Source organism: Polyodon spathula, chromosome 19 (genome assembly GCF_017654505.1).
Source record: "Polyodon spathula isolate WHYD16114869_AA chromosome 19, ASM1765450v1, whole genome shotgun sequence".
NCBI classification, from domain to species: Eukaryota; Metazoa; Chordata; class Actinopteri; order Acipenseriformes; family Polyodontidae; genus Polyodon; species Polyodon spathula.
Window position 1 is genome coordinate 2190858 of NC_054552.1, and position 24861 is coordinate 2215718.

The following is a 24861-nucleotide window of genomic DNA, read 5'->3' on the forward strand; positions in this document are numbered from 1 at the left end:
GTTTATGTTTAGGATTTGTACACAAATGCAGGTTAATAAAACAGTTATGACAATATTTAGCTTTCATTTCACAAAATAAAAGGAGAAACAAAAATCTTGCGAATACACAACCCGAAAGTCTAGTCATCATAAGTCTTTACATAGGAAATTATATAGTCTCTTAACGTAAATATCAAAAGGATTACAGCATTTCTATCAATGTCAAAATATCTGTTGGTGATAAATCTGCAATTAACAAACAAGTCTTTGAAAAAACATACAACAGCCCTAATCTATCATCACGTTTAACAAACCCTTCCTTTCAAATCAGCGACACAGCCCTGATATGCCAGCACGTTTAGGGAATACTATTCTTCAGATACAATGCTAAACACAAGCTTTAAGAAGAGCTCTTAATGGCAACTGCCAATTGTACCCAGAACACATTAACCCATTGAAAACCTCACTGTGAGGCAATACTCCACCCAGTTATGGTCAAGCTTCCCTGCTCTATTATCTTAGAACATACAGAAAAGGATGGATCTTCTTACAATATGCCACATAAAATACAAACTACAAAAAGTACACCATAACTATATTTGTGCAAATTATTAGCTTATTTTGCATACATATCCCTTGGAGCAAATACCATTCAAATCTTAGGAAGCACATACTATATTCAAAGCTTTGAATACACAGTATAATAGACGAAAAAATATACAAAAATGAATAGCTTTAGGGTACATAATAATAATAATAATAATAATAATAATAATAATAATAATAATAATAATAATAATTTTAATAATAATAATTTTGCAATAAAATGAAAATGTCTCTTGAAAAGAAAACGGCTTATACAGTGCAAAGTTAAGTTGCAAAAAAAATCTGTTTTACTTATTTAAAAAAAAAATAAATAATCAATCGTCAACCAAATGCTACGACATTCAGACAGATATGCTCTATCACACACAGTTTATAACCTCAATATTGAGTCAACACCATCTAGCAAACAAGCAACCATCCATGTACTTTGCATTTCTGCTGCTGCTTAAAAGGGCTGGCAATTCTCTCTGCAACATTATCACTGGTGTTGCTTGCATTTGAGATTGCTTGGTTCTATGTCTGTATATTTGTTCTGCAGAGCAGCAGATTCGTTTTTTGTACGACCCATCTTTAAAAGTTGCTTTCTGATACCTAATCCCTTCACATGCTGTCGAGTCTAACTTCATCCAATAGTCAAACTGCAATCAGGTCATGTGACGAGGTGCCAAGAATCTAGTGTGCTGTGTTTAGAGCATGCACACCTGATGCAAATTAGCAAAAGGTCTTTAACAGAGCAAAAGGTGTGCAAGTGATCATTTTAATGTGAAATAACACATTTGATTTCACTGACTATCCCTCATTGACATGAATAAGAAAGCCACCCAGCTATGCACAGTTTGGTGTGCTCATGAAGTCCCATACATCAATTCAAGGGTTAAGTTACTGGAAATGTATTGAATGAGTGCTTGGATTTAAGTGCCTGTTAAATATATCGATAACGGTTTCGCTCACCAGTTATCAATCAAAGTGTTTAAAGGTTACACATATTTGAACGTGTAAATAGACAACTTCTCCCCCCCATCCCCATCCCCATCCCTCCCTGTAGTACAAATCCAGCAAAACGCTGTGATTTGGCAAGCTAGTTTGGACTACAGAAGCAGCTGCAACAGCAAGAGCATCCTGTCAATCAGTTTAACATCTATAACCAAGAAGACAGCAAGCTGGAACAATGTCTGAATCCCGAATAAGAGGTGTTACACACCCGGCATTCCTCCTTGTGTTCTTTCCATGGTGTCTCTGGGACCGAAGCGCTTACATGCAAGGGCACACGTCACTCTGACACCTGCTGCAGGTTGCAATGAGAGCATCTCTCTTCTTTTTACTGTGAGCAGAGCGCCACATCAGAAAAAGAGGCAACTTTACCAATAAGAAGCACTCGAAAACACAACTAAGACCTTATCAAAAAAATATATATTTTTATATAAATATATATATTTTATTTAGCAGCATGCAAACTGCCAATGTACATCTAACACATGGGCTTAGATTTTTAGCGTAAGTGCTAATTGCTCCTAAACTGTAAACTTCAGGTGCAACAAAGTTAAATATCCCAAAATACTTTACATATTTACCATACTTGTATCTATAAAGAAATGTATGAATATTTTGCCTTTACAAATGGCCACTCTATATATATTGTACATATATATGCAACTGTTGTAAAGTAGTGTAGGCTTCTCACAGACTAGTATTTAATGACTGATTCAGTGAGTTGATGATAAACATGGCTTTTAAGTTTGTTTATGTATGTAGTATTTTAACATACAAATAATTATCTTTTATCCAGCTTATCTATACATTGGCATTTAAAGACACAAATGTGTCCATTTACAAATATACAGGATTGATTAGTTTCCCCCTTAATTTGTTAACAAGCTATGTGACTGGATTCCAAAGAACGGCCGCTGCTTCAGGAAGTAGGTGTTCCAAAGGGACATTTATTATTTTGCTTAATTAGTCTACGTTGCTCTAAGCCCTGTAGAAGACATCTTCAAAACCTTTGGGTCGTTGCCAATCAAACCCATCAAAAAGCCCAGAACGTTGATGATATACTCCAGAAAGGAATGAAAGGCCATCCCTGAAGCTTGCAGAAGGGCAATGTTAAACTGTACATGCATACAAATAAACACCCACTCTCTTAGTTACATTTGGTATCTGGACAGATGTACAAACAACTTGCTAATAAGTGCGTATAAGGATTTAGTAAGTGCCAATATGGAATACATTTTATGTATAATTTCTTACTATAAATGTCAGTTTTTATGAATCAAGTTTTCTAATAAACCTCTTCAAAGTCAATTGGAATCAGAAGCTGTTTTTGCATGTGGGATTTTTATGTTCAGTGAAAATGAATGTAGTAATACTGAAATCAGTAATACTTCTACTGCCACTCTCTGATGTCATTTTAATGTGATAAACCCTATTTCCTGGAGTTTTGTGATAAATCCATTCCATAATCCATTTCAACACTTGTCATTTAAGTTATTGTGGTGGTCATGTCCCTGGTCAAATGTCAGGGTAAAATTCAGCATTCAGGTCCATTCCAGTGAGAACTGGCTTCTGGTCAACTGAAGACATTCTGCTTAACATCTCAGTTGACAGCGAATAACTGTTCCCTGACTTTTCTTCGAACCAGCTGTCCAGTGGCCTTTTACCATCAAAGTTTGCTATGGGTGGGCCATTGACAGCCAGCGTCAACAGGTCATTGGTGTGTTCCAGAGTGAGACGGGACCTGCAATTCCTCCGAACTTTCTGAAGGGCGCTCCGACCCTTCTCGCAGCAAGCCGAAGAGGTTGGCAAAACCTTTATAACCTGGACAATTCCATTCAGGAGTGGAAATCTCTGCTTGTATTTACAAATGTGACCAACCACTTCTTTAAATCCATTCATGCTGTAGTAATCCGCTTTCAGATCTCGCCATTCCACCACCAAGCTTCCTCGAATGTCGCCCCGGTCTCTGGAAACCTCCCTTGCCACAGATGGCACAGTTTCCAGGTGCCGGAAGATGAGCAGTATCTCGTCCTCCCCGAAAGTCATCAGATCCTCCATGTTCCTTGGCCACGAGGTGAGGTCAAGTACTTGGCAAGCTTTGACAACTGACCTGCTCCTGGAGTCAAACCGCTGAGCTAGAATCACTTGGGTTTTCTGGCAGATCTTTTCCCTAATGGACTGAAACTTGGATTCCGCCACTCTTAAGTTTTTCAGCTCAACGCCGTTAAAGCTTTCCCTGAAGTTTTCCTCAAACTCCTGCAGGTATTCGCCTGGAGAGTCAGCCAGCCTACTGATCTCCTGAATGGACTCTTCCATCTTAGAGTCCACTTGGGAAACAAGAAGGTAATCGCCCTGGAAGACAAAAGCCAAGCGAGACAGAACTGAGATGATATCCAGCAGAAAATAGATGAGTTTAATTGACTGGTAGTCCATGAGGAACTGAAGTAATGCCAAAGCGATAGCAGCAGCATCCGCTCTCTGGGTCTGGCTGCTGATCTCTTTGAGATGGGCCACCACTTCTAGATAGTCCTTTATCAAAGCATTCAAGACATTCGGCTCCCCAATGATCCACCTGATTGCTCGTATATCCCCCAAGAATTCAGTTTCTTCACAAAGGGTGGGTGCCGTTGCTCTCAGCTCAGCCATCATCCTGGGGGAATAGCGATAGAAGCTGAGCAGCTGTTTCAAGTTGTTCTCCAGTTCCTCCAAGCAGGAAAGTTCTTTACCACTTATCGTATCCAGAACTTCCAAGTGGGGCCGGTGGCTCATAAACGGAAGGCAAAGCACCCAGGGCAGGGTTTTTCTGATTGTGAGGAACAAACTTGCTCTCAGTCCGGAAGAGATATTGGATCCATCGATGCCCAAGCCAACAATTAGCTCATCCTGCAGTCTCATACCTAAAACTCCAAAAGCCCTATCGATAGCTTGGAGGTAACCATCAGTGGTTGCACAGCTCAGTTCTTGCAGGGACAAGAATTCTGTAGCGGGGGGGCCGTCGCTGGTTGTGTACTGCACATAGACGGCTACCGTATCCGCAAGGATATCTTCGCTTTGCCCATCCATTATGACGCTGAGGAACGGAGACTGCCTGATTCTCTCAGCGAGATCCTCCTTAAGTGCTCTGGCAATGTGATGGATCAACATCTGGCAGTCTCCCTCGTTCATGTACTGGTCCACCACTTTGAGTTCGCACTTCTTCAGGAGCTCGGCGAGGGGTCGGAAGTCAGAGAAAGGCCTCCCTTCCAGGGCCAGGTGGTAGGCGGTGTTGAAGAGAACGGTCATGTTCCTGCACATCTCTTCCGTCTTTTCCGGGTGCATCCTTAGTTTGTACAGCTGGAGGCACTTCTTGTGCAGGTTGCTTTGGCTGTGCAGCTTGATGGTGTGGATCTTGAACTGCTTGGATCCGATGATGAAAGCGGAGGTTCTGGAGGACTGGACGGTGTACTGGCGGCAGACGTGGCACCACATCTCGTTCAGCGTCGAGGAATATCGCAGGAACCAGAACTTCTTCAGCCACTCCTGTTTAAAACGGCGGATCCTTCTGCCGGGGCCGCTGGCCATTTTAGAGGCTTCATCTGTGACAACCATCAAATCCGTCGCTATGGACTCATCGGCAGAGTCAACGTCCTGCTCATCTTCTTCCACAACTGCAGGTACGGGGGTCATGGCTTCTGAAGCTGGAAGAGATAAAACAGGAGAAGAATTTCACTTTCAGGCCATATTTAATAGAGGCATGAGGACACTCATACTTGCCTTTAAGAGATATTTAAAAACCAGCAGGTTTTAATAAATCCATTCATTTACACGCCTTTACAACAGAGTACCAATCAATGGCAATTGACTTCCGCGGTGAGTTTTAAAAGTTGATTGGAAGTGAATTTTCCTCTCACCTGGGACACTGACATTTCTATTGCTGTAATAATATTTTTGTTGTCACTTTACAGCGTCGGTACAGCAGTTAAAATGGCAATTGTGCAGGAGGATTACATCACCCATTAGAAATTAATGCGGTTTACTACTTCTGTAACATAATAAGTAAGCAAGGGTTCAAGATTAGATGAAATATTTCATATTACAAATGTAATAACTGATAACTGTTTCATGAAGGATCTAAAAAGCCAGTCTGTGCCAACATAAAGAAATAAACATTCTCTCCCATTTGCTGGAATTCAAATTCAGTCCACTCCAACTGGAAAAGAAGTGGATTTGCACAGTTCATGTTTCATGCCAAGAAAATGTAATTAAAAAAAAAGGATACCCAAAACAGAAAGAAATTACAACTTCGAGTTTGCTTAATGTTTTAATGCAACAATAAGATATAATGCAGTTTTTAAAATAAACAGCACAAATATTAGAATACAATTTTACATTACACCGTAAATACAGTATAATCGTAAATCTTGAAAAACTACTCACTTCTAAATCTTTTGTAGTCATTTTTGTATTACTTTAGTATAAATACATGTTAATTTGGATTCATATGTTGTTTTTCCTGACTTTATGTGAACGAAAAGACACACATTTGCCCGTTTTCCCATTGGAAATAGTGATATTTTGAAATATCACTGTCCTGGTTACAAAAGCAAAGTTTGTGGGAAATAACAGCCATTTTCTATACTTTTGAGGCATAAGCAATTAGGAAATAACACTTACTACCCAGGAACAAAAATTGTGTTACATAGTGTTATCTATCCTTCAGCTACCCAAAGTAAAATGCACGATCAATGATATTTCGCTATTTAATCCCGAACTCAAACAAGTGGGAAACATGTATATTAAATAGCAGATGTGTGTAATTTTACAGCAGCTTTTTTTTTATAACAGACAGGAGAGGAAAAACCCTAATAGAGAAAACACCTAGGAACTCCACAGTTAAATAGTGCAACCCAGGTATGGAAATAAGACTCCCACTGCTTTGCAGTTTGACCCATTCCTGGTTTTGCAATTTAACAGAACACACCTGAGCTTGTTCCCTACACACCGTGGCTTATCAAGCTCGTAGCAAAACCTGGAGTGGGTGAATCTGCTATGCAATAAGAGCCATCAAATATGACCAGTTGAGAAAGATGAAAATACATCACATATAGTATATTTTGTAATGGCAAAAATGTGGGGTTTAATAGCTTTTTCTTAGGTTTGCCAAAGCTTTTTAGATAAAGCAAGGCATACGTGGTGCTACATGTAGTATACTACAAAGTATAATGACATGTCCAGCACACAACACTGAGTTCTGCATTACTATCCAAGCAACGCAGAAAGCTACATGCCAAGTGGATTTAACATCGATTAAAGCCATCACAACAACAAGGAAAACGGCAAGAGAAGCTCAACATTGTTGGGTGTACATACTGAAGGAAGAAAGATATTGGGGTGAAAGGAAGCAGGGTCACTCCTATACACGCAGCCCTGATGAACCTACCTCTCAGTTCATCTGGCTGAGAAGGCACGGGCAGTGACGGCAGCAGCAGGGGTTCAGGGTGCTGGCCAGACCTTAGCCGATCCAGCTCTGCCTGGAGTTCCCTTATTTTCTTTGTAAGCTTCACGCAGTTTGGACAGAAAGAGGTCGAGGGGCTCTTGTCCTGCTGCCTCTCGCACAAGATCCTGTGTACATCATCGGGATCTTCTTTCACACAGCACAGGTCAAGTTCACTTTCAGACTGACCACCCCCCGCGGTGAAAAAAGCAGACAGCTGGGCCGGGGGCTTGCAGTCCAGACCTCTCTGGACAGAGGAGGTCCTGTGCTGCTCGAACACGTCCTCGACGCGGTGCGCCCTGGTCTTCCGCAGAGGAAGGGCGTGGTTCAGCTCCAGGGGGTTTGCTTCCATGTTCTTTGAGGCTTCCAGAGAGGCTTCTAGAACGTCTTTGAAAATGAGGTCTATCTTTTTCTTCTTGGCTTGAGGCAGACAATCCCCGTCCTCGTTCAGCCCCTTGCTCGCGGCTCTCCCTCCTCTAAGAGCAGACCGGAGGATCGTTCCTTTCACTTCCTGCTTATTTCCAATGAGTTCTTCTGATTTTTCCATAATTACCATCCCTGCAATGGAAATGTACGGGGGGGAAAAGAAAAATCAATCTAGTGTAGCAACTATACAATATTTTCACATACAAATGCATGTTTTCTTCCCTTGACATATGCACACTTTCATACCTATTACTCAAATCCTATGGAGAACGATAATCCTATAAGTGTAGGGGGGAGCAGGAAAAGAACACGATCATGGTTCTGCACAATCAGTCTCAAATGCAGAGCAAGGACCTGTTGAATAAACTTACAATTCTACCGACTGCTTACATATCTAAACCAATGGAAGGCTTTTACCCAACATTAAAGTGAAAAAGAGAAAACCTTATTCGCATACCTGAGAAACCACACAGAGGAGATACATTTTTTTAAAAACGAAGAGATTTCTCATAGAGCTTTCCTTCTTAAGCAATTAGGACTGAAGTAGAAAGCAGGCTTAAATAAAACGATTGGAAAAACACTTGCATAGGGACTTTATCATTTTACAACAGCTGTAAACAACATGATTACAGAAGATGGAATTTGGATGGCATCTACAAGGGGAACTTTCTTAAGAGTTTTGTTTTGACAAACTGAAACACAATTTTAAATACCCTTTGACTGCAAAAACAAAGTCACCTATGAAAAAACTATGCTTTTTCAAAGCTACTGTGATGTTTTGCATCCTTTGAAGAATGTTAATAGCATCCTACATTTTGTTATAAGGTCCCCACAGTGGTTACTGACTTCATGGTGAATTCAGTCCTGTTGCTCAGCACTCTGATTCACAGTACCTAGTTGCAGTGTTAACTCCTTAGCTGTCATCCTCGATTAGGCTGTGGTCTCTTGACCATGGGCATCTTGTAACTTGATTAACTGGAGGTTTTAGGACGCTGGTGAGGTGTTGAATCGGTTGCTGGTGGTGGCTTGCTGTGTTGCGAGATGTCTTTGTATTCCATCTTCGTGCTGCAAGTGTCTTCTTGATAATGAGAGGTGGACAGTGTCCTCTGGTGGTGTCCCTGCACGAATTCAATTAGAAAATGCCCGAATGCCTGGGACAACTTGATCAACAAACTGGCATCCTGACTTCTTTGCTGCAACCATAACCAGCACAAAGCTAACAAAAACAACGACAGCCTATGTGGCTACAGAGTTGCAATCTGAGGATGTACAGCCTAGATACGTCTCCATATGCTGTTCTTTCTTCTGGAGTCAGTGCCTGAGATTTCCAAGCCCCATTCATTCCCCGTTCTCTGCCTCTCTTCTTTAGGGCTTCGTGTCTCCCAGGATGTGGAGTTAGCGAATGCTGCAGTCCTTCTTAGGCTGCAGCACCTCTACAAGACAAGGAATGTCAATGTAAAGCTTAAACTGAAACTGCTTGCAATATAAAAAGACAAAGGGCATTCGTTCGAACAAGTCAAAAGGTACAGTTAACAACGCACAATGATGTTGTTTCAGGGCAAGTGTAATACAATGGTTTTTAATCATTTCTGAAACGTGCTTTTGCCTTTCACTTGCTTTATAGAAGAGAGCCAATAGTGTCTTGTTTGCAGTAAAGCTAAGAGTATGTTCAAACCATTGTACAGTGGATATTGTCAATAAAAACATCCCCTGTTGACTTGTATGTATTTTTTACTTGTGGATGCGTTTCATGTTTTACATCACAGTATTCAGTAACAATTCTCTACATGCTCTTTATAATATGGTATGCTTTTGGTTTAATGTTTATTTTACAATATGGATCATCACATGTTTGTCAGCTGGACTAATCTATAGGATAATCCACCACCCATGAAGTTTCCTAGAGATGAGATATAGCTGAAAATTGAAAAAGAAAGTAAACTGCATGCATGAAAATATAGGTCTCCTACCTGCAGGGCGTGACTTGAACAGCAAAATGCACTCTTCATTGCTGCAGCCAGAGCTTAAATGGCTCATGGTCAGTGAAGGTCAATGTCTCTAAACAGAGGGATCGTTTAGGTGCAGAGAGCTACACACAAACAGCAGAGGATGCCCAGGAGGGCACCGTTACATGATCGTTGCTTGCAGGCTCGTGGAATCTCTTCTTACAGTGTTTCACAACCACAGTTGAATGTTTATTGTGCACAGAAATTACATATTCAAAATATACAGTGGGGGGGTGGGGGGCATAGCCATCGTCTCTACCAAGCTTTGAAGAGCAATAGATTCATCCCATTGCTAGAGCAACAAAAAAGGTGCAAGAAAAGGGTATATATCACAGACACCAAGCTTATTTAAACAATAACCTTCTTTGAACTTTGCAAACCCTTTCAATCCCCGATTTTGTGGGACTGCCCTTCAACACCAAGGCACCATTAATTTGCATTAGGTCTTGTCATACATAGTATCATGATGTGCATGTGAGGTTAATAGAATGACAGCAAAGCACACAGTTAAGATGCAGTACACACGACACCATTATATTACAGCACGCTCTTGGTAAAGCGATCATATCCCAACAGTGGTATTTTCTTTCAAATGAATACATACGGTCTAGAAAGATGCCTTTCAGCTTCACCACCAAGGCATTAAAGCAGCAGAGAACACAGTGACAGTTTTAAAAAATAAACATTTCTCACAAACTTGTTCCAGTGGCAAGCGCACTTGGCAACTTTTTACATAGATTTAGACTGACTATCATATGACCAAATGGTTTATTTACAATAGGAGAGCTACTGTACAAAGGACTAACTGTAGAATTGACAATCGTTTTTTTTTTCAATGTTTTGTTTAATTGGGATTACTCACTGCAACAACTACTAAAACACTCAATTAAAGTTTGGCAGCAGTGACAATCAAAATGACCCACTGTTTATGTGGATCATGGACTGTGTGGGCAATGTAGGACCTTTCGGATCAGCATCTTCACAGTAAACCTTCAGCCTGTATGATAAAAGGCATCATGCTCAGGAGGAATCATGTATTTTGTGTTACATTACTATCACAAAACATCAGCAGCTGCATCACCAGTAAAAGCTGTCAACCTATTTGCAGTTGGATATCGCACTGTGTTCTGCAGCTCTTTGTGGTGCCCTGGTGTTATTTTGCACGCCACTGTGTTGCCAGCTCTCACCTCCAGCCAGGTTCCGGTCGATGCTCTCTTGGGACATGCTGTGCAGACGCCTCATGTACTCCTGGCTGTACCACACCCGCAGCCTCTCCCCCGGCTGGATATCCCGGCACGCGCGGAAATAGATCCGCTCGCCATGCTGGAAAGCCATCAGGTTCTGCTCGTTCTCCTCCCTGGAGATAATCACGTACCTTACAGAGAGAAATCCAATTGAATTAATGGTTAAAGGAAATGGTTAAACAACAACGAAGAAAAGGCAAGAACAAAACCTACCTCATCCAATTAGCTTTAGTTTCATCCGTGCCGTCAATCGATTTGTATCTGTTATTTTTGTCAACAATCTGAAAAAGAATATCCGCAAGGTCAGATATGATGGCAGCGTTACTTAGTGTATAATGCAAGTCATTGCAAGTCTGATCAACTGCAAGCTGCATTTCTTCTGATGTACCCGGCTGTTTTGCAGAATCAATGGTTTCATATTTTGCGACCATAACTAAGGTCAGCAAAGCATGGTCCTCAGCTAGTTGATGTAATAAGATATCCCAGGCCTGTTGATGGCATCTATTTTTGTTCCCAATACAATCATACTGATCAATATCAAATTTCCTCTATACGCCACTGTGGACTGACATCACATTTAGATAAATACAGACCTACATAAACACTGTTCCGTTTTAAGGCTTCAAACATTCTATACGAAATATAGAATGACTTAAGAACACCGAACACTTTTAAGTGTACAATTGAGAGGAAAAAGAGGAAAAGTTGACAGTGTTCTGAAACATGCACAAGCGTTCCTGCTTACCATCCAAGAGAAAAACCCAGAGGATTTGTCTTGAGAGACGACTTCTCCTTCGTAGGGTCCGAACAGCACCCCTTTCTTAAGGACCTTGTCAACGCAGCAGGCATCAGTCTCCACGCCGGGCTTGCGGATGATCTCAATCCCTGAGGGGATGGTTAGGGATGCGCGGTCCGGAACCCCAAGAGGAACTGGGGTGTCCAACACGAACACAGGGGCACCGTGAGCCGGGCATTCCTCCACGAAGTACTCCTCGCACTCCTCACAAACTAAACAAACACATACACATATATACATATATATACACGCAAGCACTCACGCACATACGCACGCATGTCAACTACTTGCGGGTGTCCTTGGCTGCATTTATTTATTTTTTTTTTAAATGGCACATCATGATGTAAAAATAGATATTTCAAGATGAAACAAAATATTTATTAAAGAAGAAAACAAAAAATAGTTCTGCCACATTCAAAACGTTTGACGTTTTCTCTGCAGTTATTATACAAGATATGTCACAGAAACTGTGAAATCTGTGACAACCGTGTGAAGAGAAACACAGCCTTGCCTCTGACACTGCACTAGAATACAGGGTACCACTGAAGCAGAAAAGCAAGTCCTTCCAATTATAAAACAGGGATATCTTATTATTATTATTATTATTATTATTATTATTATTAGTTTTTTATTTTTATTATTAATATTTTTGTTTTTTATTATTTATTATTATTATTATTAATAATAAATATCATCGTCTTTATTTTTATACAGCGTCTTTCACAGTGGACCACCATCACAAAGCACACAAAATATGAGACTAGGGTGTGTGAACTATGCATCAGCTGCAGAGTCACTTACAACAACGTCTCACCCGAGAGACGGAGCACAAGGAGGTTCAGTGACTTGCTCAGGGTCACACAGTGAGTCAGTGGCTGAGCTAGGGTTAGAACCAGGGACCTCCTGGTTACAAGCCTGTTTCTTTAACCACTGGACTACACAGCATCCTCTAGCACATAGTATCATAGCACAGTATCACCAGTCTTAGTATTTTCATCCAGGTATTTTTTTTACTTTAGGTGGGGGGGGGTATACAGCACAGCTGTTATTATCTGTACAGCCTCATTCCCACAGTGTCGCTACACACTTCAATCCTGAACACTTACACCAGAAATCCACTTGCTGGCAGGTCTTAGCTGCTGAGTGCTCACGCTTGCCTCTCAGCTTCCTTTTTGGTTCATCAGGCTCCTCCTCTTTCACTCTGTTGGGAGTAAAAAAAAAAAAATGCGCACGAGTGCCGATTTTAATTAGTGCTAGGTGGAAACTTACAGTAGTCCGCGAATAAGAAAAGTGCGCCACCCCCCACATGCAATTTTTTTTTTTTTATTATAAATTGTAAAATAACCGATAACACCTGTGCAGAATGCACCCGGTTGTTGGTTTCGGTAAACACACATTTCTTCTTAGGATCACGGAACGTCGTATTCACCAATTGCTCGTACATCACTTGGGCATGGTTAGCAAAAAAATTTTTTTACCTTTTGCTGCAGTTTGAATCCACAACAGCGGATAAATCCTTTTTTGAGGCAGTGGGTTCTGCCATCTCTGAGGATTGGGTGAATGGCGAGACTTTATGAATAGTCTCCTGTAACAAAAGGAAGAAAATAACGATAATTTGCCATTCAAACGTGGATCCTGTGCTTATTGGAACTCTAGCAGGTCCACATGTAATTTATAGCAGCTCAGAAGCCAGACTGAGAGCCTGAACACACTCCTGTCTGAAAGGTACAGCACCTTGATATTGAGGAAGCTGCCTCCTGCTGATCAGCTGGACATTAGAGGAATACTATACACAGGAATTGGAATTGAAAACAGGGATTGACCTCAAACCTCGTCACAGTTGCAGAGGGGGGATAATTACAGTTACACAACCCAAGTGGCCATTTTTCACTTGGAAAATTAGTCTTTTAATTCAGTTATGATAGTAAACACACATAATAAACAGGTAAGAACTACAATATTAAGAAATGTAGAGGATATACAGTATCCATTTAAGGCCAATGGAGACAATGTGAAGATCTAATGCTATTAGGGTCAATTGAATCCACTTGCAAACACCAAGTACAATCATTATACATCATAATGATCGGCCAGCATTTAGCTGAAATTGCTGTAGTACTGACCACATGTATTACATTTGAATATGGGCTATAGCAGTGCATTGCAAGTCTTATTTCCTTGGATTAAGTGAGTGCAGCATCATAGAAAAATATTATGCAGAGTCAATTCTGCATTCCCAATTTTGCCTGCGTTGTTAGAAGAGGCACCATCAACATTAAAAAGAAGCGTCAGGTGTGTAATTATAAACCCAGCGTAGACCGAGCAGAGAATGAAACGACAGGCACCAATCGTAATTAACTATGACAGCGAAGGGGGTGGGAGCGACCCTGGCACGATACCAAGGCTCTGCGTGAGGGAGATACAGGCCGAATTTAGTTAATGGGTGCCATTTTATATGCGTGCCATTTGGAGAAGATAATAAAATACTGTTTCATATGCTGTTAATCTACCGTGTCCTGGGACTGATTCGCTTAGGTATTTCAAGAACAATGCTCAAATTCAATTTGAAATCAAAAAGACCAACCAAACAGTAAAATCATCTAACATAAAACCCAATCTACACTGTACCTTCACGAATTCTAGTGTTCACACAGGAGTAAAAGCTTTGCATTTAAATGGTACATGCTTTATCGCTGTTACAGTTACAAGGCTTTCGGAGTGTCGCTTACATCTGCAATCACTTTGCTTACAAAGAGATGAAGCCGGAATATATAACATGCTTTGCATACAGTAACCTAAAATGGCTGTTATTACTTTCCATTGATGAAAGACAGATGTTTCAGGAAAACTACCAATCCCAAATAAATAATACATTAAATACAAAAAAAATGTGTCAGATGGGTAAAAGTGTGCGTTTCTTACTGTACTTGTATCCTGAAGAATGTCTTTTTTGAATATACTCCTTGGAAACTCGAGATGGTAGCTTGTAACAGCTGACTAAATGGTACCAAAAGCCATGTAACTGGGAGCAGCCTGGCCATTCTGTAAGAGACGTGCAACACAATCTACTGCACCGAGAATGTCACACAAGCTTTTAACACTCAACCGGAAAAAAAAAAATCACTGACTGAAAAGAACTTTAAAAAAAAAGAACTGACTCAATCACGGTTGAGGGACAATTCTTATTTTATAATTCCAATTCCGATTGTAATCCACTGATCAAAATTGCAATTAGCTGCATTTTCTGAAAAAAAAACTTCTTGCAGTGGCCACAAGTTACTTAAACTGAAGTCACTGTTAGTCAATTAAATTGGCTACAAAGCACTTGAACAATCACAACAGTGATCATGTTTCTAAAATATCAATTCCAACCCCTTTGAAGGATTTGAATAAGGAATTGGAAATGAAAATTGAAAAACAGGAACTCAACACAACCTTCGAGCATTCGAGCTGTGCGGGGACTCTAGAAATTAATTCAAAGATGCACAATTAAAGCACTGTTTTAAAAGATGCAAACATTATACTGGTCAACAGAGGCGCTTCATAAGAGTGCTGTACTCATTTCAGTGATCAATACTAAGCTGCTGCAACAAGTGAGGCAGTTCACTTTCCATCAGGGCAGTTGTGTTTATTATTATTATTATTATTATTTATTGGGGACTATGCTGTAAAACACCCATAGTTATTCTGTATTAATGCCTTGACATTTTCTAACATATGTGTTTCATATATATTGTGGTACTGTACAAATTATTATCAACCAAATATGGAACACTATGATGGCTTACAAAGCTATGGCAATTATGAAAAACCGCCCGTAAAAGTAAACTTGGAATAAATGAGTAACAAAAAAAATTATCATAATAAACCAAACTGTTTTAGTATTTCAACTAACCCAAGTTTATATATCTGAGAGAGAGAGCTAGATGCGTTGAATCTTGGTTTTCACCATGCACCCGAGCACTCACTCACTCACTCTCACTCTCACTCTCTCTCTCTCTCACCACACACACACACACACACACACACACACACACACACACACACACACACACACACACACACACACACACACACACACACACACACACACACACACACACACACACACACACACACACACACACACACACACACACACACACCTTTCCGAGTGAATGCTACAGACCAAAACTCCTTCTAGCGACGTCACCGCGCTCCCTTCCCAAAATCTCTGGCGCGCCAAACCAAACAGCTGATTGGCCCCCGGTGAAGTCAATCAAAAAGGGCAACAATGTAATTGAAAAAACGGCAGAAAAAAATGCAAAAAAAAACTGCAAAAAAAAAAAACCTAGGCTCGCTCTTGCCCCCTAAATAAACTCGCATACCTGCAAAGTTAAACAAAATAAAAGCTACAAACAGTTTCGACAACCCGTCGCTCACAGATATGCAAAGCCGCTGCATACTGCGTGCATTAGAGACAGATAGGTCCCTGACTCCCGACTGCATGCACTTGGCATTTTGCCTGCTTCTTTCAGAAGCCATTTTCATTGGCCACATTGGCTACTAAAGACTGACTCACCTACCCCCAGGATCCGCAGCGTTTTGCGGCTTCTTATCTCGCCCCTCTGTTCCACAGTGTCCACCCTCTTCGCGGGCTCGCCCTCGCCTCGTACGGCTCCCCGACTGAGTCAGATTTTAGTAGTCCCAGGCGAGGTAAAGTTTCTATTTGAAATCATTTTCAGCGAGTCAGCTGCTTCGCTTAGCTTTGACCACCATCTTTTTATTACAGGAAATGACATGGAAAACGGAAGAAAGCAATTCGAGTCCAGACAGGGACCCCCAAATCGGGCCAGGAGACGAACCACATTTCAAAGTTTGGCTACGAAATCCTGCAACTCCACTAGCGTTGCAGCTGCAAGCCCTCACTATAGCTACATACTCTGCGATTCCAAACTGCAAGCCCCCACCATAGCTACATACTCCGGGCTTCGTAACTGCAAGCCCTCACCATAGCTACAGAATCCGGGCTTCGAAGCTGCAAGCCCTCACCATAGCTACATACTCCGGACTTCGAAGCTGCAAGCCCTCACCATAGCTACATACTCCGGGCTTCGAAGCTGCAAGCCCTCACCATAGCTACAGAATCCGGGCTTCGAAGCTGCAAGCCCTCACCATAGCTACATACTCCGGGCTTCGAAGCTGCAAGCCCTCACCAAGCTACATACTCCGGGCTTCGAAGCTGCAAGCCCTCACCATAGCTACATACTCCGGGCTTCGAAGCTGCAAGCCCTCACCATAGCTACATACTCCGGGCTTCGAAGCTGCAAGCCCTCACCATAGCTACAAGCCCTCACATACTCCGGGCTTCGAAGCTGCAAGCCCTCACCATAGCTACAGAATCCGGGCTTCGAAGCTGCAAGCCCTCACCATAGCTACATACTCCGGGCTTCGAAGCTGCAAGCCCTCACCATAGCTACATACTCCGGGCTTCGTAGCTGCAAGCCCTCACCATAGCTACAGAATCCGGGCTTCGCAACTGCAAGCCCTCAGACTGTAGTCAGACCGCAGTGATTAGATTCTAGTGGCGGAAAAAAATATTACATCATGCATTAAATATTATTATTATTATTATTATTATTATTATTATTATTATTATTCAAAGTTTTTATAACGTTTGTTATCAGTTGAAATATTGGAGAAAGTGGTTTGCATGGAAATTCGGCTTTTCTTTGAATTAAACGTCAAACTTATTTGGCACACATTCATTTGTCTTGCTTCATGACAGTGAATCGTTTATTGATTGGAAAATAACAAGGTGCTGTCAGGTAATCTTCCTGTAGTTTACACTTGTATTAGCTGCTTTTTTTCAGTAAGTTGCACTATAACAAATAGGTTTTAACGTTTAAACTTAGTGACACGCACGACTAAGAGCTCTAATGCTTTGGAAACACTTAATTTACTAAAAGACCCCCCCCCCCCCCCCCCCCCCCCCCCTACCCCCCCCCCCCCCCCCCCCCCCCCCCCCCCCCTTATGCTTTGCCCCCCAGTAACAGAGCTTGAAGACGTCATGTTGAATAGCATCCCTAAGGTACAGAAAGCTCACTCAATAATCTAGTTGTGTTGATCATAGGTCTTAAGGTCATTCCAGCCAGTGAACCAAATTCTGGGGATGAACAGTTCCTCTGCAGAAGCACACTATTCCAGAGTCACCATGGTGATGGCCAGCTCCTTTAACCCTTTACTGCCCTGTGTATGTTCCCTTCCCTATTTAATGCTTGATTTCTCAATGTCAAATATATTGACAGAGAGTAGCAAAAACACCATCTGATCAGGCGGTGTGTTGGTGGCGCCACCTATGGGAATTCATTTTTAATGTCTCACTTATTGTACCCTGAAAGTCTACATTCATATGCATATGCAAGTCTAGATTATTATTTATATGTGCAAATCTTTGCATCTAAAATGTAAAACTTTCATAGTGAACCACCATCACAAAGCGCTTTACCAGATGCAGTAACAACAAGAAAACCCATAATATTTTAAATACAGAGACATGCATCATACACTAGATACAGAGGAAAGTGCTTAATACATGACAGTAGCATAATACTTGAAATAGTACATTCATAGTACAAATTATCCATACGCTGCCATCAGTGCTTTATATTTTTTAAATGATTCTAAGCACATGCAATACAGGCAATGTGAAAATTTGCAGACGACACAAAAGTAGGAGGAGTGGCAAACACTGTTGCAGCAGCAAAGGTCATTCAAAATGATCTAGACAAGATTCAGAACTGGGCAGATACATGGCAAATGACATTTAATAGAGAAAAGTGTAAGGTACTGCACGCAGGAAATAAAAATGTACATTATAAATATCATATGGGAGATATTGAAATTGGAGAAGGAATCTATGAAAAAGACCTAGGAGTTTTTGTTGACTCAGAAATGTCTTCATCTAGGCAATGTGGGGAAGCTATAAAAAAGGCTAACAAGATACTCGGATACATTGTGAAAAGTGTTGAATTTAAATCAAGGGAAGTAATGTTAAAACTGTACAATGCACTTGTAAGACCTCATCTTGAATATTGTGTGCAGTTCTGGTCACCTCGCTATAAAAAAGATATTGCTGCTCTAGAAAGAGTGCAAAGAAGAGCGACCAGAATTATTCCGGGCTTAAAAGGCATGTCATATGCAGACAGGCTAAAAAAATTGAATCTGTTCAGTCTTGAACAAAGAAGACTACGTGGCGACCTAATTCAAGCATTCAAAATTCTAAAAGGTATTGACAGTGTCGACCCAAGGGACTTTTTCAGCCTGAAAAAAGAAACAAGGACCAGGGGTCACAAATGGAGTTTAGAAAAAGGGGCATTCAGAACAGAAAATAGGAGACACTTTTTTACACAGAGAATTGTGAGGGTCTGGAATCAACTCCCCAGTAATGTTGTTGAAGCTGACACCCTGGGATCCTTCAAGAAGCTGCTTGATGAGATTTTGGGATCAATAAGCTACTAACAACCAAACGAGCAAGATGGGCCGAATGGCCTCCTCTCGTTTGTAAACTTTCTTATGTTCTTATGTTCTTAATGTCATAATTCATATCAATACACCACATTCCTGTGAACTACAAGGGAATGTAAAGTAACTGGAAAGCAAACACGTTCTGGTTTCTTGTGAAGTACAGTAAATGCATAGACTACACTGGGCAATAAAGTAGTAAACGGTCACCAATAAATCATGGTTTAACATAACAAATAACACATAACCTAGCTAAAACTCTTCAAAAGAAAATTACCCACCGGTGCGTCACATTTCACAAGTTTCTTTGCTTTATCACGTACCGTATGAGTAGGGGTGTTGTTAAAACACACACAGAAAGTTAATTGCACATCTCTGGCATTTCAAGAAAGTAGTGCGGTTATGTACAACACCCTTCTATTTTTTTTTTTTACAGATTTAATAACAAATGCAGGGCGTTCTCCTCGTACTCCCTGCATTTAATAGAATAGGTGAACATTGTAACTTGTAACTTGTACTTCAAATGTGATGCTTTAAAAATATTCCTTTTAAACCCCAGCATCTCCAGTAAATCATGTGAAGTTTGCAGATTACTTTACAGCTCCGAAACTATTTACCGGATAGCAGCGGAACTTATTCACATTACAGTTCAGAGAGTGTCTGTCCGAAAGGGAAACTGTTTCCTTGGGGAAGGGTTTGCGTGTGACTTCGATTTCCGAGTGGCCTCCATTTTGGCTGGAGAGTGATGATTTTCCCGGAGTTAAGGCAGAAAAAAACCCCAAAAACAAACGGTAAGAACATCATCGAAAACACCGAGGCCGAGGCTGGGGTGCAGTCGACCTCAGGAGGTATTAAAATAATGATTGGAGCAGAATGCTGTGTGCAGAAATGATGTATGGCCCACTGTTGCCATTTGAATTTATGTTGGCCAAGGCTGTCCATAATTACAATTTAAATAAAAAATAATAAATCCACAGACACTTGAGTTTGTTTTGATGTGTTATTAATTCGTGCTGTTGCTGTGCTTTTTTTCTGTAGAATATGGCAAGCGAAATACGATAACCGATATAATAAGCCGCAAATCGATGGACAACTGTGATATTCCGAAATGGAATTGAATTCAGGTAAACTGTGCAAGACAACACACCAGAACAAACTATTCAAGTTTCATTTATTGTATATTCATTCGTTACGGATGTCATACAAATGCATGTTGTTATATATACAATTTCAGCTGCACGCGGTTTAACTTCCTTAGCTCTGAAACGACTAGAACAGATTTGACCAGCAAGCCAGTACGCATGCGTGATCATGCTTTTTCGTAGCAGACAAACGTTTTGGAGTGAAGTCTTCCAGTGTCTTGCTACAAAGTACTACAGTGTCTTATGACTGAGTGTGTAAAGCCATGATTAATTGTTTGTATGTAGACTAGTTTGATATCTAATTGCTGTGTATACTGGATTTTGGTTTTACAGTGTTTTCTATATCCTCAGAAATGCTAACTCAGTTCCCATGTTTAATGCAATAAGCGTAGCAGACTAGTGTTTCTCAAACTGGGGCCAGCAGAGGTAGTTCCCTTTACTGTTGTGCTGAGACACAGACCTTATGCAAACATTGACAATAAATAGTTGTATTCTAGCCTGTACTATACAGTATAAGATCCCTTCATTAATTAGCAGCCACTAGTGTTAGACAGTTAGCAAAATGACAGGGGAGCACTTTACTGTGGAGACATGCATTATTTTTACATACCATTATTACTGAAGCTTGGACTAGATCCCAATACAGTAAACATTACTGGGCTACGTTTGAGTTGTTGTTTATTAATTGCAAGCTTTGTATTCTTCTTTTAAGTTTGTGAAGATTGCAAACAATATTATGTAGACGAGTGCCCCGGACACGGCCCCCCAAAGTTCCTTAAAGACTCGATACCAGAGAAAGTGTCTCCATGCAGAGTGCTCCACACGCTTCCTCCAGGACTGGCGGCAGGACCGTCCCTCGCACAGGGTAGCCGCATTGGGATCTGGTGTGTGGGACAGACCCTACAGAAAGGAATCTTCTTTGGACCGGTGGAAGAGCGGCTTAAATACAGCGGCTCAGTTGAGGCTGCAGAGGTGGGTACTGTCCCAATACCTTTTATGATGCTAGAACAGCCAACATGTACACATGAAGTGATCTGCCACATTGGGTCAAGTTTTACGAATGTTTAGTGGAGTCGTCCTTATTTAAAAATAAATAAATACATAAATGAACATGTATTGTCCTGCTAGGGGCTGTTACATATTGAATCTCCAACTACAGAAGATAGCCGTAACTTGCATTTTATTTATTGTAAAAAAATGTTTTCCACATTGTTGTGTCTGCTTGCAGGATGAAGGAGACAAAGTGGATGGGCTAGATAACACCAAGTCTGTAGAGGAAGCAGTAAATTGGATGAAGTAGGTTTGAATTCATATATTTATTAATTTAATTGATGTTATCACTTATCAGACATTACTGATTGCTGGGGATGCATGTCCCCACATATTGTTAAGCTGTTGATTTTTTTTTTAATGTCATAGGATCCGCCTTTCCAATTATATTGAAGCATGGTTTCAACTTTTTGTACCACAAGTAATTGAGAGAGTCCGTATCTGTTAATAAATAGATAAACCTGTCAGTTTGTTTGCATGTCTATTTTTCTTCCTAAACCTCATTAAAGTATATGTTGTACTACACCACTGAGGGATTAGAAAGATATCAACAGTTTGAACTCAGACAGTTTTTGCTTTGGGCCATCAATTTATAAAGGCCATTATTCATACTGACTTATGCTTTCCTCATCTCCCAGGTTCGCCTGCTCAGCAAGAAGTGAGGAAGAGCAGAATGTGGCTGTGTTTCACTTCCACGGCAAGCTTCACTTCAGAGTGTTGAAGGTCATTGAACCCGGAACAGAGCTTCTGCTTAGGCCTGAAGAGGGCAGAAAGGCTTCTTCAGAAGAGGGCCAGAGTAGAGAGGATGCTGTGGCAAGCTTGGCCCAGGAAAACTGCTCTGTAAACAAGAAGTGTGGCACGCCTGAGAAACTACAAGGAGTGGGCATTGAGCCAGAAGATGATGGTCCACAACCATTTCTGGGTACTAACTTTAAATAGCTTATAGCTATCTATATATATATATATATATATATATATATATATATATATATATATATATATATATATATATATATATATATATATATATATATATATATAAAATATGGGCTGATTTTGGTCTACAGATGCTCATAATATTAAACACTGAGACTGCTGTTGCTGTGTTCTACTTTATAATTAAACTTGGTCTTATTCTGGTTTGCAAGAATTGCATCACAAAGTAGCAGTTCACAGCAATGGCTGTACTTTTTCATGCCTCTAAAGGACAGTCAGCTGATCTTCAGCCTTGTGCTACCAATGCTACTATATTAGATTAATTTACTGGTCTACTGCACACTAATACTGTAGGAATAATCCAACCAAAACATAGGCCCTGTTTATTGTTCAACTTTGATTCCTGTAGTTGTGACTATAAACCGTTATATATGCTGTATATTTAATCAGAAGTGCTGATCTCAATGGGAAGCAGCAGAAATACAGAACTGGTACTACAGTACTTCAGTTGTATTCTTAACAAAGTCATTTAAAGATATCTGCAAACTATTAAATTGTATGTTTCCATAAATTGAGTAATGCTTTTATGTGTCTGTAACAGAAGAAGAAGAAGAAAAAGAAAAAGAAGAAATAGTAGTGCCACTGAAAAGGCCCCTGCGATTCCTGAGCAAAAATAGAAAACTGGAAATCTCTGCTGTAAGAAAGAAGGATTTAAGAAGGACTTTATGCTGTACGGTCAAAAGGACAGGTCCAGAAAACAGTGGTGGGAACGAATCGTGTAAACTGGACAGCAATGAAAGTCTTCCCCTAGTGGGACCATATAAAACACCCCAAGATGAGAATTGTGACACTGTAAGTATAACGCAGCAATCAAACGCTGAAAGTTGGGGAGAAGAAGTTGAAAGGATGGACGGGCCCAGGGCTAGTTCTCGCTTGGCTGCTAAACCGCGAAAGGTGCACACACTTGTCAGCAGGATCCAAAAACGCTTGCAGGAAAGGAAACTGAGGGTCCTGGAGCAACAATTGAAGGAGAGACACATGTCTGGGGGTAAGGGTGTAAATAAGCCAGAAGAGGCTGCGACACAGGAAAAAGAACAAGAAGCCCTGCGGGAGGAAGAGGTAAGAGATGAAACAAGGAATAAAACCGCAGCGGAAAATGGTGACAACCTCATATCACACGAAGACGAAACATCTCCTCAACAACAGTCTCCTTCCCAATGCAAGGTGCGGACGGGAGCTTCCCATACTGCCGCCAGGGAAAGGAAGTACAGGTGCGGTGAATGTGGGAAAAGATTCCTCCAGCTGTGCCACCTGAAGAAGCACAAGTTCACCCACCTGGACCACAAGCCCTACCTGTGCACAGAGTGCGGAAAGAGCTACAGCTCACAGGAAAGTTTCCGGGCGCACCTCCTGTTCCACAAGGGCGAGAGGCCCTTTAAGTGCGAGCAGTGCGAGAAGGCGTATGGGACCAAGCGAGATCTGAAAGAGCACGAGATTCTGCACACGGGACAGCGGCCCTTCATCTGCGACCAGTGCGGCAAAGCCTACGCCCGACGGCCCTCTCTGCGCATCCACAAGGAGATCCACCGGATTAAGGAGCTTAACCTGGGGAACACCAAGATGTGCAAGTGCACCGTCTGCGACAAGGAGCTGGCCAACCCCGGATCTCTGAGGAACCACATGAGACTTCACACGGGAGAGAAGCCCTTCCTGTGCCCCTACTGCGGGAAGTCTTTCCGGCAGCAGGGCAACCTCCGGGGCCACCTCCGCATTCACACTGGGGAGAAGCCTTACAGATGCGAGTACTGTAATGGTTACTTCTCGCAGCTGCCCGAGCTCAGGAGGCACCTGATCTCCCACACCGGGGAGGCGTATCTTTGCCCGATCTGCGGCAAGGCCCTGCGGGATCGCCACACCCTTCGCGCCCACGAGCAGCTGCACACGGGAGACCGGCCTTACAAGTGCGATCAGTGTGAGAAGGCCTACACCTTGGCCACCAAGCTGCGCAGACACCAGAAGAGCCACTTGGAGGACAAGCCTTACAAGTGCCCGACATGTGGGGCGGGGTATGCCATGAAGCAGAGCCTGGTCCGTCACCAGTCGTCCCACAAAAGGAAAGAGGAGAAATTAGCGGGAGAACTGGCCGAGGCGCTGGCCGCACTGGAATCCGAGCACCCTCCTCCTCCTTTCAAGGACAAACCCGAGAAAAAGCCTAGGAATCCCAAGAAGAGGCAGCGGGCAGATCAGACAGAAAGCAGCAGTGCCACCGAGGAATCCACTGTGGTCTACGTGCACGCTTTTGAAACCATGGATGGGGCTTCCGGTGTGGGACAGGGAACCGTGATGATAAGCACCACTGCTCCCCACGAGAACAGCGTGCCGTTCTGTGCCCAGCAGGTCATCCACAGCATGATTGGATCCTCGTCTGATCTCCCGCTTACTGTGCAAGGTCAGGCTGGTGGCCACATCCAGATAAACGAGGACATTATAGAAATTATCATCTCTGACGCAGACAATAAGTGCATCATAGTAGAAGGAGAAAAGTCCCAAAACAATGTTGTCATACTGCAAGGAGACGAAGCGATAAATGCAGTAGCTGAGACAGTAGAAATAGAAACGGGTACCTCAGCTGAGATGGAATGTGAAGATGTAAATTGCTCATAATAAAACAAACCTTTATTCGATGCTTTCAAAGGTGTTTTGTTGTCTT

At 41.7% G+C, this 24861-nt stretch overlaps 2 protein-coding genes across 5 annotated transcripts; one reads left to right on the forward strand and one right to left on the reverse strand.

The window, feature by feature from the left end:
• Positions 1-825: 825 nt before the first annotated feature.
• Positions 826-16549, reverse strand: LOC121295121 (zinc finger protein 862-like). 3 transcript variants are annotated; one of them, XM_041219533.1, is made up of 8 exons: positions 16086-16549; positions 12999-13105; positions 12627-12721; positions 11470-11732; positions 10938-11005; positions 10668-10855; positions 6995-7606; positions 826-5252 (listed from the first exon to the last, which is right to left on the reverse strand). In XM_041219533.1, the coding sequence occupies exons 2-8, from the start codon at positions 13061-13063 to the stop codon at positions 3091-3093; spliced, it is 3453 nt and encodes a 1150-aa protein (XP_041075467.1). In that variant the 5' UTR covers positions 13064-13105; positions 16086-16549; the 3' UTR covers positions 826-3090. The 3 variants fall into 3 exon arrangements, with proteins under 3 accessions (XP_041075467.1, XP_041075466.1, XP_041075468.1); XM_041219532.1 differs by having other exon boundaries at positions 16082-16549; XM_041219534.1 differs by lacking the exon at positions 6995-7606 and having other exon boundaries at positions 16082-16549.
• A 3175-nt stretch (positions 16550-19724) lies between these two features.
• Positions 19725-24839, forward strand: LOC121294301 (zinc finger protein 37-like). Of its 2 annotated transcripts, none has more exons than XM_041217888.1 (6): positions 19725-19814; positions 20062-20147; positions 20878-21137; positions 21394-21461; positions 21854-22137; positions 22753-24839. In XM_041217888.1, exons 2-6 carry the CDS (start codon positions 20132-20134, stop codon positions 24813-24815), a joined length of 2691 nt encoding a protein of 896 aa, XP_041073822.1. In that variant the 5' UTR covers positions 19725-19814; positions 20062-20131; the 3' UTR covers positions 24816-24839. The 2 variants fall into 2 exon arrangements, with proteins under 2 accessions (XP_041073822.1, XP_041073823.1); XM_041217889.1 differs by having other exon boundaries at positions 19770-19871.
• Positions 24840-24861: the final 22 nt, after the last annotated feature.

Bases quoted from the DNA above. Each gene is read 5' to 3' on its own strand.
- LOC121295121 (XM_041219533.1), bottom strand. From the start codon at position 13,063: ATGGCAGAACCCACTGCCTCAAAAAAGGATTTATCCGCTGTTGTGGAT. The intron at 10,856-10,937 runs GTAGGTTTTGTT...TCTCTCTGTAAG, and splicing joins ACTAAAGCTAATTGGATGAG to GTACGTGATTATCTCCAGGG. The intron at 5,253-6,994 runs GTAGGTTCATCA...TATCTCTTCCAG, and splicing joins TCAGCCAGATGAACTGAGAG to CTTCAGAAGCCATGACCCCC.
- LOC121294301 (XM_041217888.1), top strand. The intron at 21,462-21,853 runs GTAGGTTTGAAT...CTCATCTCCCAG, and splicing joins GAAGCAGTAAATTGGATGAA to GTTCGCCTGCTCAGCAAGAA. The intron at 22,138-22,752 runs GTACTAACTTTA...TGTCTGTAACAG, and splicing joins TGGTCCACAACCATTTCTGG to AAGAAGAAGAAGAAAAAGAA.